Source organism: Oncorhynchus nerka, linkage group LG23, assembly GCF_034236695.1.
Source record: "Oncorhynchus nerka isolate Pitt River linkage group LG23, Oner_Uvic_2.0, whole genome shotgun sequence".
In the NCBI taxonomy this organism is placed as follows: Eukaryota; Metazoa; Chordata; class Actinopteri; order Salmoniformes; family Salmonidae; genus Oncorhynchus; species Oncorhynchus nerka.
In genome coordinates this window covers 44,338,799-44,355,328 of record NC_088418.1, presented here as the reverse complement: position 1 = coordinate 44,355,328, position 16,530 = coordinate 44,338,799, and the positions used below count along the sequence as shown (strand labels likewise).

The window sequence follows — 16,530 nt, the reverse complement described above, 5'->3', positions numbered from 1 at the left end:
ACACAACAAGATGATTCAAAACACATTTGATTTCCAATGGGGCTATGCCCTCCAGAATTACATGCAGAATGTCTTGCGGAGTTTGTTGTATGACATCAAAGACTGGGAATTCAACTAACTTGCTCCTTCTATTGATCCCATATTTTGTTCTCAGGCTGTTGCGAAGCAAGTCTGTCTGCGCCTTTTCTATTGCATCACACTGTCTGTCTGACATGCTTCTCCAATGTCCTTTTAGTATATGCATCCTCAATGAAGTGTGACTGCATGTCCTCAAAAGAACACTCAGAGTGTCTGCACTTACTCTAGGCAAAGCCCACACCCTCTTTGAACCCTGCTAGTTCATGTTGTGCCAGGGTGTCTCCACAGAGAGAAACCATGGCACCATATATCGTTTTCTCTCCGTTAATAGTTAGCATTTTAACCCCACTGTACAATGCATCCATGTCTTCCTTGATTCTATTCAATATTACATCTCCACCAGATTGACGGAGTTCTGCTGATCGAACCATGGCAAGTAGCCTGATAGCAGCCAGTTTAGACCTGTATTTTGGATGTATACTTCCTAGGGTGTAGTACACCATTAACAACTTGTTTTTTTGATGTAAAGGATCCTAGTGGATTACAGATCTCTATTTCATCCATGTACAGAACAATCTGCAATGCCGTTGGTGTCTCTGAAAATAAGGGATGTGATTTTAAATGAGCGCCATCCACAATGTCAAGAAAAAAACTTTCCCTGCACATCTGGGGTCCCTTTTCAACCACAGACAAAATCCTTGGGTGTGATAAGAACTGTTCTAGACTTTTGACCAATGGTACATAATGAAATCATTTATCTTTGATGAAAACGACTTTTGATCCTCCACAGTTCATCCTGCATATGGTTCGAGCAAATGTGAATTTCCTCTGCGTCCAAACAGCTAAACTGCTTTTTAATAACACTGTCCTGTCGAAATGTTGTTGCAACGCCAGCAGAAGGGTCAGTGAAATTGTCAAATATATCCATGGCATCTTTTTCAAGTTGACCTGAATGCTTCTTTAGCACTGCCTCCATCTGCTTCCTGAGGTCGTCCAATAGGGATGATTGATAATACTAAATTACTTCACCCGTGATTGATTCTTGTCACGTCGGTCCGTCAGAATTGGATGCATTACATTTGACCAACATTCAACCCCATTCAGGACGAATGCGGGTGCCAAGTGTTTGCATAGCCAATACAACATATAGGGCCTATTTCTGTCTGCGAATGAATCAAGATTATTTGCTGAGAAACTATGCCATATACCACCAATAGGCTTACCTATAGGCTGAACCACCGATAGGCTAGGCAACATTGAGAAAAGGACTATACAATGTGTGGATACACACTACACAGCCCTCACATTTGGCTGTCACTGAATGAGGAGGAGCAAAGTTCAAGCGAACGTTGCGTCACGTACAGCCTGCCTCGTCATCATCAGCGGAAGTGAACTATAGGCGACCTAGGTTTTGTTTTTGTCGCAAATACTGTTTTTTTTCCCTAACTTAAACTATTGTTTCAAAACAAAAGTGTGATTTGTGTAATTACTTAGGCTACTGTAATTAATGTCGAGGTCCTTCAATTGCAGACATATGATGTCCATGATAATAAAACTCCAGTAAGCCTAATATAGTCTACAGCGCTAAATAAGGAGGAAACTATAGCCCTATAAATAGTAGGGACAAATTCACGATATAAATAATAAACATTTACATTTTGATATAAAAAATACAATATCCAAATGTGAATGAGTATTTTTAATATCAGGAATCTGGTGTACTGTTTAAGGCTAGGGAAACCACAGAATAATGACTTGTAGGATCTTCAGGATCTGTAGGATCTTCATTCGATCACTCTTTTGTTGCTGAGAATTGTCCTGCACAGCAGGAAATGCAAACTTGTAGTGTATTTGAGTTTTAAAAATATTTCTAAAGTTTGTCAGTTCCAGTAATGAAGAATGTATCAACCCCTATAAAAATGTCAATTAATTATAATCTATATAATAATTCATATTTTCTGTTGCTGCAGGATTATTGTCCTGCTGTAGCAAACTGGCTCAAATTAAGATCCTACATCTGTATATTCTCCACTTTGGCTCACTATTGGCTTTGTCAAAACATTACTCTTGATATCTGTGTGTGGACTTCAGTCCTGTGTATGCAGCCAGGGAATGTTGACTTTCTGTTCAAAGACGAGGGTCGGATTCAATCACAAAAAGTAGGCGGGCTGAACAGTGGACTGCTAGGAGTGACGAACTGGGACCATGGGATGTGTGTTGGATCCTCTTCTGAGTCCATGTGAACTCTAGTGGGATATTCGGGTGTGAGAAGATAGACAGTTTACAGTTGAACCTACAGAGGAGAGGACCAACAAACTGAGAGAGCATCAGTGGCACTTACCTTTTCTTAACTTCAAAAACTCTACCTGTTGACAGTAACATGCCTCTGACCCGTTCCTTGTCCATGACGTCACTGAGCGGTCTGCCTCTGTGGGATGAGGAAGATCTACCTGTAGACGACCTGCTGCTGTTTGAGGTTGCCTGGGAGGTCACTAATAAAGGTTAGTATGACCTGACCGAGAATGATTTGCATGGAGACAGACAATTCACTGTGAAGTCTCTTCCAATGGTCTTGGTCCTTGGAGTATAACTGTTTTGTGTCCCTTCTCAGTAAATGTAATAGTGACAATGGATGCAATGTTGTATGCATCATACAGATGCCATTGATGACCTTGCAATTTTAATAGTCCATCATCTATTTTAGGCAGTGTTACTACTTTTGTGTAAAGATGGGTTGCGGTGGAGTGTACAAGTATGGAGCAACTATTACAGAGTTCATGACCCCTGGACTATTGGTCCAGAGTGCTCAGATATAGGATACTATCATGATTGAGAGGATCCTCTTAAAATTCCTCTGGAGCTGTGACAGTTTAGCCTAATGCCAGTGTCACCTGTCATCTTCTATTTGCTAAATATGGTCATCTTTGAATCAAATATTGAAATACAGTGAAAATACAGTGTGGAGAACATTAACCCTCTCAGTCTCACAGTCTGAACATTTAAACATTCAATTCAAGATACATTCACAATCTCTGTCAAATACATATGTCTTAATGTTGTTTGTGTATGAGGATGTGTGGTTATGAACTATGGTTATATATACTATATGAACCTTAACCTTACTGGCAAATAAACGTGTGTTCCTAGACTGAACTAGACATGAGAGTCCCAATGATCATAAAAACATGATGTACTTTTTGTAGTATAGGGCTCTTCCTGGTTCCTCTCTAGGTTTCTTCCTCGGTTCTGGCCTTTCTAGGGAGTTTTTCCTGGCCACCGTGCTTCTACACCTGCATTGCTTGCTGTTTGGGGTTTTAGGCTGGGTTTCTGTACAGCACTTTGAGATATCAGCTGATGTAAGAAGGGCTTTATAAATACATTTGATCGATTGATTGATTCAGTTCTGTGTACTGTACACGGACGGATCTGTTGTCTGAGTCTATCCTGTTGTTGTTGTGAAGAGTTCAGAGGTTATCACTTATGCTGTGTTGGGAGTAGTGAACTTCTGTATATGTAGTTCAACCTACAAAGCTTATCACTAAGCTAAGGACTCAAGGACTAAACACATCCTGGACTTCCTGACGCCGCCCACAGGTGGTAAGGGTAGGCAACAACACATCTGCCACGCTGATCCTCAACATGGGGGCCCCCTCAGGGGTGCGTTCTTAATCCCCCCCTGTAGTCCCTGTTCACCCACAACTGCATGGCCAAGCACGACTCCTCCAACACCATCCTTAAGTTTGCGGATGACACAACGGTGGTGGGCCTGATCACAGACAACGATGAGACGGCCTATGGGGAGGAGGTCAGAGACCTGGCAGTTTGGTACCAGGCCAACAACCTCTTCTTCAACGTGAGCAAGACAAAGGAGATGATCGTGGACTACAGGAAAAGGAGGGCCGAAGACGCCCCCCTATTCACGTCGACAGGGTTGTAGTGGAGCAGGTAGAGCTTCAAGTTCCTTGGTGTCCACATCACCAGCAAACTATCATGGTCCAAACACACCAAGACAGTCGTGAAGAGGACACAACAACACCCTCTCCCCCTCAGGAGAGGGTATGGGTCCCCAGATCCCCCCTTTGCTTTTACACTGCTGCTACTCACTGTTCATTATCTATGCATAGTCACTGTACAAATTACCTAGACTAACTTGTACCCCCGCACGTTGACTTGGTACCGGTACCTCCTGTATGTAGCCTCCACGTTCACTTGGTACCGGTACCCCCTGTATATAGCCTCCACGTTGACTTGGTACCGGTACCCCCTGTATATAGCCTCCACGTTGACTTGGTACCGGTACCCCCTGTATATAGCCTCCACGTTGACTCGGTACCGGTACCCCCTGTATATAGTCTCCACGTTGACTCGGTACCGGTACCCCCTGTATATAGCCTCCACGTTGACTCGGTACCGGTACCCCCTGTATATAGCCTCCACGTTGACTCGGTACCGGTACCTCCTGTATATAGCTTCTTTATTGTTATTTTATTGTGTTACTTTTAAGTTTGGGGTCACTTAGAAATGTACTTGTATTGAAAGAAAATCACATTTTTTGTCCTTTAAAATAACATATCATTTATCAGAAATACAGTGGAGACATTTTTAATGTTATAAATGACTATTGTAGCTGGAAACGTCTGATTTTTAATGGAATATCGACATAGATGGAATATCTACAGAGTTCCTCTGTCCAGTGTCTGTGTTCTTTTGTCCATCTTAATCTTTTATTTTTATTGGCCAGTCTGAGATATGGCTTTTTCTTTGCAACTCAGCCTAGAAGGCCAGCATCCCAGAGTTGCCTCTTCACTGTTGACGTTGAGACTGGTGTTTTTCTGGTACTATTTAATGAAGCTGCCAGTTGAGGACTTATGAGGCGTCTGTTTCTCAAAATAGACACTAATGTACTTGTCCTCTTGCTCAGTTGTACACCGAGGTCTCCCACTCCTCTTTCTATTCCGGTTAAAGCCAGTTTGCACTGTTCTGTGAAGCCAGTATTACACAGAACTGTACGAGATCTTCAGTTTCTTGGCAATTTCTCGCATGGAATAGCCTTCATTTCTCAGAACAAGAAAAGACTGACAAGTTTCAGAAGAAAGTTATTTGTTGCTGGCCATTTTGAGCCTGTAATCAAACCCACAAATGCTGATGCTCCAGATACTCAACTAGACTAAAGAAGGCCAGTTTTATGGCTTCTTTAATCAGACCAGCAGTTTTCAGCTGTGCTAACATATTTGCAAAAGGGTTTTCTAATGATCAATTAGTCTTTTAAAATGATAAACTTGGATTAGCTACACAACATGCCATTGGAACACAGGAGTGATGGTTGCTGATAATGGGCCTCTGTACAGTACCCCTATGTAGATATTCCATTGGAACACAGGAGTGATGGTTGCTGATAATGGGCCTCTGTACAGTACCCCTATGTAGATATTCCATTGGAACACAGGAGTGATGGTTGCTGATAATGGGCCTCTGTACAGTACCCCTATGTAGATATTCCATTAAACACCAGCTGTTTCCAGCTACAGTACTCATTTACAACATGAACAATGTCTACACTGTATTTATGATACATTTGATGTTATTTTAATGGACAAAAAGTGTGATTTTCTTTAAAAAACAAGGACATTTCTAAGTGACCCCAAACTTTTGAAGGTAGTGTATATTTTTTATTTTAGTTTGTTTAGTAAATATTTTCTAATCTCTATTTTCTGAAAACTGGGTAAGATCTACACCTTTTGTATTCGGCTAATCTCATGTATATTATATATATTTCTTCCAGTGGGTGGGATCTACACAGTTATCCAGACCAAGGCCAAGATAACGGTGGATGAATGGGGGGAGAACTTATTCATGATGGGGCCGTACTACGAACACAACTTTAACACCCAGGTGGAGCAGTGTGAGCCCCCCAACCCAGCCATCAAGAAAGCCATGGGCGCCCTCATTGACAACGGCTGCCTGGTACTACAGACTTACTCTATTCTATTATTTTCTATTATATTCTATGGATGTGACATGCACGTGGATAATAGTAGTACTGTAGTAGTACTTTCTGGCCAGAAGAGGGCAGACACGCACATCTACAGAAGTAGGCCTAGGCTATTGGTGCCAATAGAGTTAGATAGAGACGATGAATCCACAAGATGGCAGACAAACTCCATCTCCAGGATCAGAAACAAACAAATACATCAGCAGCTTCAGATTATTTTGTAGTATTTATTATTTTGTAGTATTTCAGCTTTGCCCCATGGGTTTGATACTGTGATTGTGGGTCTCGTGTTGATTGGTGCTGTCTTGTAGAACCACACATATCTTTCCCTTGTGTCGGGGTTATACTGTATGTGTTAGGTGTACTTTGGGCGCTGGCTGATTGAGGGCAGTCCCTATGTGATCCTATTTGACACGGGGTCAGCAGCCTGGAACCTGGACCGATGGAAGGGGGATCTGTGGGACACCTGTGGTATCGGCCTGCCCGCCCATGACAGAGAGGCCAACGACTCACTCCTCTTTGGATCCATGGTTGCCTGGTTCTTTAAAGAGGTAATTTGTCAGGTTGTTAAGGATGCTTTGAGAAATACTCTGAAAGAGGTTTAAAGATTGGTGTATCGTTTTTTTTTTTAAAGTCAAGAATATCTGCTTGATGTGAATACCTTAATGTCAGATACCTTTGAAAATAAATGATACAGTAGCCTACTTCTTTTTATCCAATACATATTCACCCTCTTGGGTAATATGAGATTTCAGAACTAATTATCAGTAATCAATTGCCTTCATTCCTAGTTAACCGACGAGCTTGGAGACTCGCCCAATGTCCTCGCCCATTTCCATGAGTGGCAGGTCGGGGCAGGACTTATTCTCTGTCGCTCACGGAAGATTCCCTTGGCAACCATCTTCACAACCCATGCCACTCTGTTGGGAAGATACATCTGTGCCGGAAATGTTGACTTCTACAACAACCTGGACAAGGTAAAGAGGCCGCACACGCACGCACACACAAAGTTTTGTTATTCAAATTCCTCACAAACTTTGACAATGGTGAGGTAATAATACATTAAGCGTCGTTAAGAGTTAGTTTGAGTTTAGTTTCTCATAGTATCTTCCCTGTGGGTATCAGTGAGCTATGGGTTTGTGTGGTGTTCATTCTGGTGTAGGGTATTGTAATTGGCCCTCAGGCTAAGTGTAAAAAGGTCATTGTGGACCTAAAGGTTATTCACTGGGCAGACAGGGTAATTGACAGCTGCTTCTCCTTATGGAGAGGAAGAGGAAGCCTCCTCATCACTGGCAGACAGAAGACTCAAGGGTGATCTTACTTCAAACATTTGTCAAACTGTTTGATTGACAGATACCCAACAATCTCGAAATGAACCCCATAGCCCCAATAATAGTTATTGTAGATCTCAACATTTGAAAAAGTTGTGTTCACAGGTTTCATTCACTATTCATCTAATATTTACTTAGAATGTGCATGACAATATATAATTACACACTAGTGATCTCTTAACAATGACCTATTAATGACTCTTGTGTTGATTTCTGATGTGCCCCTGTCAGTTCGACATAGACCAGGAGGCTGGTGAGAGGCAGATCTACCATCGCTACTGTCTGGAGAGAGCTGCTGTCCACTGTGCCCATGTCTTTACAACTGTATCCCAGATCACTGCTGTAGAGGCTAACCACATGCTGCACAGGAAACCAGGTGAGGAGGCCAGGGTCCTGTACATTACGGTTCACCGTACCAAAACCTTTTCGAAATGGAGGAGTTACTTACTACCTGAAATTGTCCATTTATGTCCAATAAGAATGCTCTTTTCAGGTTTAAAAAAGGTTTTCTCCTGTTTCACTCTATCTCCTCATATTGAACAAAAAGTGACAGAGCAGGGATATTTGATGTTGACGTAAGATGGGTTTCTCTCTATCTGCTGTACAGATGTGGTGACTCCGAACGGATTGAACATCAAGAAGTTCTCAGCCATGCACGAGTTCCAGAACCTTCACTCCACTAATAAGGGTCAGATTCAGGAATTCATCAGGGGACACTTCTATGGGTAAAACTGAAGTCTTTATTATGTTTTCAAGTTTGTTATCCAATACACTGCTTAACTATATCACTGTTGCCCGTTGTAAAACGATCATCCCTGTTTTGTTTGTCAGTCATCTGGACTTCAATCTGGAGAAAACTCTCTTCTTCTTTATTGCTGGACGATATGAGTTCTCCAACAAGGGAGTTGACATCTTCCTGGAGTCACTGTCCAGGCTCAACTATCTGCTAAGGGTATGGGCCTCTAATCAATACTGCACATGTACTGGTCTCGCTCATAACAAAAGGACAGTTGGAGTTTTTTTTTCTTTCTTCTTCTCTCCCAGGTGCATAAGAACGACGTCACAGTGGTGGTGTTCTTCATCATGCCAGCCAAGACCAACAACTTTAACGTAGAGACGCTGAAGGGTCAGGCGGTGCGCAAACAGCTCTGGTACGTCTCTGCAACCCCCACGATGTTACACCTCACGGAGTTCTGCAAAAATGTCTGCGATGTTCGCTCCAAACGTTTCACGGAAATGTCATTCTAATTTGTAGTCTTCTTAGAATGTTGCCTTTGGAACCCGTGTTGCCAACACAGTTTCCATGAACGTGTTCAATCTTAAAACCGTTGGCTGATTATCTACGTGTCTCTCGCTTGACAGGGACACTGCTCACACTGTGAAAGACAAGTTTGGCAAGAGGCTTTATGAGGCGTTGTTAAAGTAAGTCAATTTCAATGTAAATAATAAATACAGAGGCTCTCTTCCACCAGTGCATTCACCAGACCTGTACGGTATGTCATATCAGTGTAACACTTCTCTATTTGACAACCCTGCCATTTAGCCAGGCAATCCTTGAGCAGGCTTTTGTTATGAATGAACTTAAACTTCACTTCAGTTCATTCATGCGGATGGTGTGTGACCTTTTGGGTCGTCCGTGTTACCAAAGTGTGGAACGAGCTTCCGTGCTAATGAAGGGCTTGTCCATGCGGGTTATAATGTGATTACTTGAGTGTTGCCTTTACTGACCTGCTGATGACCTCGTGACGTCTTCAGAGGAGACATCCCTGATATGAACACCATCCTGGACAGAGACGACTTCACCATCATGAAGAGAGCCATCTATGCCACACAGGTAGGAGTTGAAGAGACAGATCATGTGTGAAATATACTCCGGTAAATGTTATAGTATATAATTGTTGTAAGATGTGCGTTATACACAGTATTAAAGCCATTAAGTGTTAGGTTGTTGAGAATGCTAACAGTCTCCATATTGTAGATTGGGTCAGGTCTACATTATGATTAAAATACCGTTTTTTTTAGACATTTGTATGATAAACATCAAATAAAACAGAGTTGGGGTGTGAGACAACCAGAGTGGTAGAAAGACAGAGACAACTGGACAACAAGTTAACATAGGGACGTATCGTACAGAGAATCCCTATATATTGTACACTGCTGTTTTATGAAAGGAGCAACTTAACATTGACGTGGTAAAATGGGCCTATAGGGTCGCCCTGTAAGGTGATCAATTCAGAATGGGACTGGGGGATTCCTGGTGCTAAAATCATGAATGAATGGTCCCTGCAGTTACACAGCCCAGCGTGAATCATTGAACTGCCATAACAGCAGGCCATGGGGTCAATAGATTGGCTGGTGTTGCAGTATTTAATAGCAAAGTGCCAGTGAAAATGGTGTTGTCACTTAGATTTATTCATGTCACTTGTGTGCAGGCGTAAAATGACGAGCCGGGTGTTTGATGGGTGGACAGATTGTGGCCGTTGTTACTCTCGCTGCCATTTTTATTGACCCCGAGTCTCATTTGTGTTAGATGTACTAGTACAGAATGACTTGTCTGTCTCCACTTTTGCTGCATTCACTCTGTGGTTAGGGTGACGAATGTCTTTGCGTGTCCTGTAAGTTCTTACGCCTCAGAGCTGACGTGGCGGCCTGTTCACGTGTGACATGTTTTTAGCATTACTGTCTATTCAGCAACTCTTTTACATGCAAGTTTATATCTTCTGAGAGAAAGGCCTGTGTTTCTTTTGAGGGTAATCCCAGGAGAAGAGAATCATTAAACATCATTAGGCCAAAGGATAGATATTCTTCTTCAGATCCATATTCCTGATGTCTACCCGTAAAGGTTATTAGTCACGGATCAGTGACTTATAGATGTTGACACGCGCCATGTTTACGGCTCAAGGCGCGTGCACAACGATGACGCTGTTACAACACGTGCACATGGGACACACACACACACACACACACACACACACACACACACACACACACACACACACACACACACACACACACACACACACACACACACACACACACACACACACACACACACACACACACACTGTACTCTGTCTGTCTCCCTCTCTGCAGAGACACACCCTTCCTCCAGTGACCACTCACAACATGCTGGATGACACCTCCGACCCCATCCTGGCCAACGTGAGACGCATCGGCCTCTTCAACGCTCGCACTGACCGAGTCAAGGTCTGCAGGATGTTCGTCTGATGTCCGTGTTCGATAGTGTTTTGCCTCGTTTATATGTGTTAAACCAGTTGAAGCGCTGTCTGGAAAAAGCCTGGCAGCTGAGACATTGACAACATAAAACACCCCATAAAGACTCATATGTGTTTATGATAAGTAATGTTCGTACTATCAGAGTATTCTTTATTCCGTTAGAGTAGTGGTTCCACAACTGTGGGTCGCGGGAGGACCCCCCCCCCCCATTTGTTTTATTTATTTTTAGAAATACATTTTCCGAATAGAAAAAGCGCTTTCATTAAACTTAAATGACTTAAAACCAAATAGAAAGTAGGTAGAGAAGATAACGGACCTATACGTTTTTCTATAATAGCTTATCATTTCTTTGAATTTACCATCAACAAAATAAAAGCTAGACAACCAGGACCACATTCATGTTTGAGCATAACAACACAACATTAGCCATGTCAAAATGCATAGAATTGTAGGAAATGAGCTTAAAAACAGCTAAATGTTCTCTAAGCTCCATGGAAAAATGTATAGGATTTCAGGAAATTGGCTTTAAAATTGCAACATTTTCTTTCAGCTCCATGGCAGGATGTGTGGAATTGCAGGAGATTCGTTTTGAAACTGCAACATTTCATCTCCGCTGCCACGATAATATGTTTGACTTATTCTTTGGTCTGTGTTTTTTTCACCACACAACACTTATGGTTGTGGCTCAAAAGAAACCTTCATTGGTGGGTCATGAAGCAAATCAGTTTGGGAGCCCCTGTATATTCCATTTAGCAGACGCTTTTATCCTCAGCAAATTGCAGCTATCGATTTTACGTACAGTACAGTTGGTTCTGGAAATTGAACCCACTACCCTAGTGCTGCAAACACCACGCTCTACCAACTGAGCTACAGAGGACCCTCAGAGCATACAGTATAGCCAGCGTTGTGCTGATCTCTATATTTGATTCTAAACGGTACTAACAGACGTTTCCTGATACTCTCAGATAGTGTTCCACCCAGAGTTCCTGTCGTCCACCAGTCCCCTGCTTCCTATGGACTATGAGGAGTTTGTACGAGGCTGTCACCTGGGGGTCTTCCCTTCTTATTACGAGCCCTGGGGATACACACCAGGTGACCTGTCACACTTACACAGCCTGCAAACATAAACTCCATCACTTTGGTTTTCTCTGGCTAATGTTTATGTCATTGTTTTTGTGTGTTCCTTCATGTGCGCGGAGAGTTGTATGATGTGTGGGTGCACTATTATGTTGTTGCTATTGTTCCCCAGGTGAGTGTACTGTGATGGGGATACCCAGTGTGACCACCAACCTGTCTGGCTTCGGCTGCTTCATGGAGGAACATGTGTCAGACCCCACAGCATATGGTATGTGCGTGCATATAGACCTCTTCACTTTCATCACCAAATCAGTGCATAGTTTGATTGACCTCTTATGGAAGAGGTCTGATATATTTTGGGAGTGCCCCAAAACCAGAAGAACTATTTTTATCAGTGAAATACAAGCCCCTACTTCCTATCAGTCAGCAGTTTAGAATAAATACTCTATTTACATTAGAATGGAATACTTTATTCCTGCGTCTCAGTGGTCCTTTCCTGTCCCGCTCCTCTCAGGGATCTACATAGTGGACCGGCGGTTCCGTTCGGCAGATGACTCGTGTAACCAGCTGACCCAGTTCATGTTCGGGTTCTGCCAGCAGTCCAGACGACAGCGCATCATCCAGAGGAACCGCACAGAGAGACTGTCGGACCTGCTGGACTGGAGGTACCTGGGACGGGTGAGTCCCTATAGGTTCATGTCCCTGTTTACCTAATGGTTGGAAAGGCAAGTGGCTCTCACAATGCAACAAAGTTTAGAAAACAAAATACTAGAACCACCATCACACCATACTGAAAGTAATTCCACTGAATTGCATGCTTTTGGAGCAAACTTCATTGCTGTTATTTGTACGATTTATTTTATATAATGTAAACAATGTCCTTTCTCTCCTCTGAGAAGTATTTCATTGTTCCTTCTTCAGACTAGTTCAGTTGATTTGTGATTGGGTCAGTTGTGTTTTACTTGTGGTTCAATTGATTCAGTTGATTTATGTTTGCAGTTCTACATGCACGCCCGGAGCCTGGCTCTCAGCAGGGCTTTCCCTGACAAGTTCAAGATGGAGCCGCTGGCCCCGCCACAGGTGAGGTACGGAGGAGAGTTTGTCTTCCTCTGACTCTATTGATGGACACTATAGATGTCTCAGAGACCCAGAGTTCATCCATTCCCTTCGCTTTAATTGACAACCTAACATTTTAGTAAATGACAAGACATGATTTTGTATTTGTGCAATCTGTTACTACTGTTCTCTAAGCACTGTCCTCTTAAGTAAAACAATCTCTCCCTGTCTCTCTCTCTCTCTGCTCATTTGTTCATGGCTTGTATGTTGTATGTATTGTACAGACGTGAATAACGTGTTTCTCCTCTCTCTCTCGCTCTCTCTCTCTCGCTCTCGCTCTCTGTCCTCAGACAGAGGGATTCCGTTACCCCCGCCCCGGCTCTGTGCCCCCCTCCCCCTCGGCGTCGGTGCACTCCACCCCCCACCACAGTGATGAGGAGGATGATGAAGAGCCGTATGATGAAGATAAGGAGGCGGAGAGGGACAGGCAGAACATCAAAGCCCCATTCACTCTGGGTGCCACGCCCGAGGGCAAGAAGACACACCCAGGAGAGTCTGCCAACTGAGAGATCTCTCGCTACGAGCCTGGGATGGCCAACCCTGGTCCTTGAGAGCTGCAGTATGTGGAGGTTTTTGTTCCAGCCCAGAACGTACAACATTAGCTCTCTCTCAAGTAGCTGTTACACATACTACCTATGTATATTTTCTAAGAGAAAATGCCTATTCTTTTGATGCTAAAAGTCCCCTCACGCCCATAGGATATGAGACATGAATAGTTTAATCAATAGTTATATTTCAGGAATTGCATTGAGACGTCTCTCGCTCTATAGCCTGGGATGGCCAAACCTAGTCCTGAACACATTACTTCTATGATCAGATATACCCTCAGACAAGTGTTGCTATGAATTCTAAATCATTTTATTCCACATTTTATGAAATAATACATTCAAACATTTTCAGTGTAGCCGTACTTAAGAGTCCAGTGTTTTTCTCACATCGCATTAAATATTCGACATCCAACAAGAGATCAACAGATGCAATAGATTAGAATGTTATCAACAATAATAAATACATTATGAAACGCATCAGAAGTACTCTCTTTTCCATGCCGGCAAGTCTTGAAAGTACAGTTGTTCAAGATTTTCTTCTCCTGAAACAAAAAAGTCAACAGTGCAATTACCTTTATGGCCATTTCAAACCTATAGCTTGGATGTAGTTGGGGGAAGCCGATGCCTGAATGAGCGCCTTTTGAGGTGGTTTTCCTAGCTAGCTTGGATGTATCCTTAACCATTACTGTAGGTTCCAATATGACCCAACTCACTGTCCTCCTTGGCTTGCCGCAGGAAGTTGAGCAGGACTGTGGCTGCCTGGTTCACACTGAGTCTCTCTGTGTTTTGACTTCGAGTCTCTGGAAAAAGAGGATGTCATACAGAGTAACGACAGGTCAAAAGTAAAAGATGATGGTAAACATCTCAAATCACCCTAATCCCCATACGGTGCACCACTTTACAGAGCCATACAGTAGAAGAGCTACACAAAAGAAGAATATGGGCATACCGCCCGAATACAAGCGTACTGTATTTACCTAAATGTAATGTGTCATATACGTCTCCTTCTTTTCTGTCCTCGCTGATGAACCGCCGTCCCTCTGTAATAGCAACATACACACAGTCACACACAGTTATGAAATACAATATATTTTTAGTTGCATTCATAAATAAACGTACATAATGAGGAAATAATAGGACAACTTCAGATTTAAATGATAATGTTCATCTCTTTACATTAAATATCATTATAGTTGTGCCTTAAAAAAAACAGCTAATAAATGCAAATTATTTCCAATTATTCTCTGTGGAGGACATACATGCAGAAATACATTTAAAAGGTACGTCAAAGGAATGCAATGTATGATAGTTAATAGTTAAATAGTTAATTAGATAGCTAATATAGGTAGTAGACGTACGGGTGCCCTTGAGGTACAGCATTGCCTGAGGCGACCAATTTCTCCGCTGGAAACTGCCCTTCGGTGCGCTCCACGAATGGGAGACGAGCGTTGCCAGAAGTAAAAGAGCAAGTGCATAAACTGTAATAGACCTCACCCCCTGAAACATGTAAAAGTAGAGTTATGACGTATGAACAAGCGGACAATGTCAAACAAATATGCGCTCAAAATACATGACAAGAAGGTAATCATTTTCGTGCGCCATGCGCATCTCCATTCGTAAGTACGCAAAGACCAAAATGTACCTCCCTAAAAGGCAACTTACTTTCATTGCGACGGAGGATATTAGATCCCTGTAACGCCGGTAGAGATCTGTTTCAAGTGGGAAAAGGGCAGAAGTTGTGTGCCTTGGCAAGTGCTATCCCTGTATTTATATTGGACGGGTGGGGGAGACCTCGTAGCCCACAGCGCAACACGTTAAGGATGTCAACAGCGATAGGTCATGTAAATTTGATGAAAGAGAGGTGGGCTCCAAGCTCAGAGAGGGAATGCAGAGAGGAACCAATCAAATCACTTACTCACATTTTAATGTACACAATACACATTTTATGAATACAATTAGCTGCCAAAGGCAATCATGGATCTACAGTGCCTTCAGAAAGTATTCACACCCCTTGACTTTTTACACATTTTGTTGTGTTACAAGGTGGGATTAAAATGGATTTCATTGTCATTTTTTGTCAATGATCAACACAACATACTCTAATGTCATAGTAAAAAAATAAAATCTAAAGTTTGTAAAAAATGTATGAAAAATTAAAACGTCATATATCTTGATTACATAAGTATTCAACACCCTGAGTGACATGTTAGTTCAATACTTAGTTCAATACTTATTGTTAGTTCAATACTTATTGACTCAAGACATTTCAGCTTTTCTTTTTTATTAATATATTTGTAAAAAAAATATTAAAAACTACACAGTACCAGTCAAAAATGTGGACACACCTACTTATTCAAACATTGTAGAATAATAGTGAAGACATCAAAACTATGAAATAACACATGTGGAATCATGTAGTAACCAAAACAGTGTTAAACATATCGAAATATATTTCAGATTCTTCAAAATAGCCACCTTTTGCCTTGATGACAGCTTTGCACACGCTTGGCATTCTCTCAACCAGCTTCATGAGGTAGTCACCTGGAATGCATTTCAATTAGCAGGGGTGCCTTGTTAAAAGTTAATTTGTGGAATTTCTTTCCATCTTAATGCTTTTTCCGCCAATCAGTTGTGTTGTCACAAGGTAGTGGTGGTATAAAGAAGACCAAGTCCATATTATGGAAAAACAGCTCAAATATGCAAAGAGAAACGAGAATCCATTATTACTTTAAGACATGAAGGTCAGTCAATCCAGAAAAAGTGCAGTCCCTATGATGAAACTGGCTCTCATGAGGACCACTATAGGAAAGGAAGACCCAGAGTTACCTCTGCTGCATAGGATAAGTTCATTAGAGTTAACTGTACCTCAGATTGCAGCCCAAATAAATACTTCACAGAGTTCAAATAACAGACACATCATCTGTTCAGAGGAGACTGCGTGAATCAGGCCTTCATGGTCGAATTGCTACTAAAGGACACCATTAATAAGAAGAGACTTGCTTGGACCAAGAAACACGAGCAATGGACATTAGACCGGTGGAAATCTGTCCTTTGGTCTGATGAGTCCAAATTCTAGGTTTTTGGTTTCAACCGCCGTGTCTTTGTGAGACACAGAGTAGGTGAACGGATGATCTCTGCATGTGTCGTTCCC

The 16,530-nt window shown here is 42.2% G+C and overlaps 2 protein-coding genes across 3 annotated transcripts; one reads left to right on the top strand and one right to left on the bottom strand.

The window, feature by feature from the left end:
• The first annotated feature begins 2,211 nt into the window (after positions 1-2,211).
• On the top strand, positions 2,212-13,856 carry LOC115106883 (glycogen [starch] synthase, liver). Of its 2 annotated transcripts, none has more exons than XM_029630067.2 (16): positions 2,212-2,579; positions 5,861-6,042; positions 6,430-6,621; positions 6,862-7,047; positions 7,633-7,777; positions 8,009-8,126; positions 8,233-8,353; positions 8,446-8,552; positions 8,764-8,823; positions 9,157-9,235; positions 10,495-10,608; positions 11,604-11,730; positions 11,888-11,983; positions 12,230-12,393; positions 12,715-12,800; positions 13,122-13,856. In XM_029630067.2, the coding sequence occupies exons 1-16, from the start codon at positions 2,459-2,461 to the stop codon at positions 13,501-13,503; spliced, it is 2,280 nt and encodes a 759-aa protein (XP_029485927.2). In that variant the 5' UTR covers positions 2,212-2,458; the 3' UTR covers positions 13,504-13,856. The 2 variants fall into 2 exon arrangements, with proteins under 2 accessions (XP_029485927.2, XP_029485928.1); XM_029630068.2 differs by having other exon boundaries at positions 2,213-2,579; positions 12,715-12,795; positions 13,122-13,439.
• LOC115106884 (spexin prohormone 1-like) lies at positions 13,417-15,815 on the bottom strand. The gene is made up of 3 exons (XM_029630069.2): positions 14,738-15,815; positions 14,357-14,419; positions 13,417-14,179 (listed from the first exon to the last, which is right to left on the bottom strand). Exons 1-3 carry the CDS (start codon positions 14,883-14,885, stop codon positions 14,055-14,057), a joined length of 336 nt encoding a protein of 111 aa, XP_029485929.1. The 5' UTR covers positions 14,886-15,815; the 3' UTR covers positions 13,417-14,054.
• Positions 15,816-16,530: the final 715 nt, after the last annotated feature.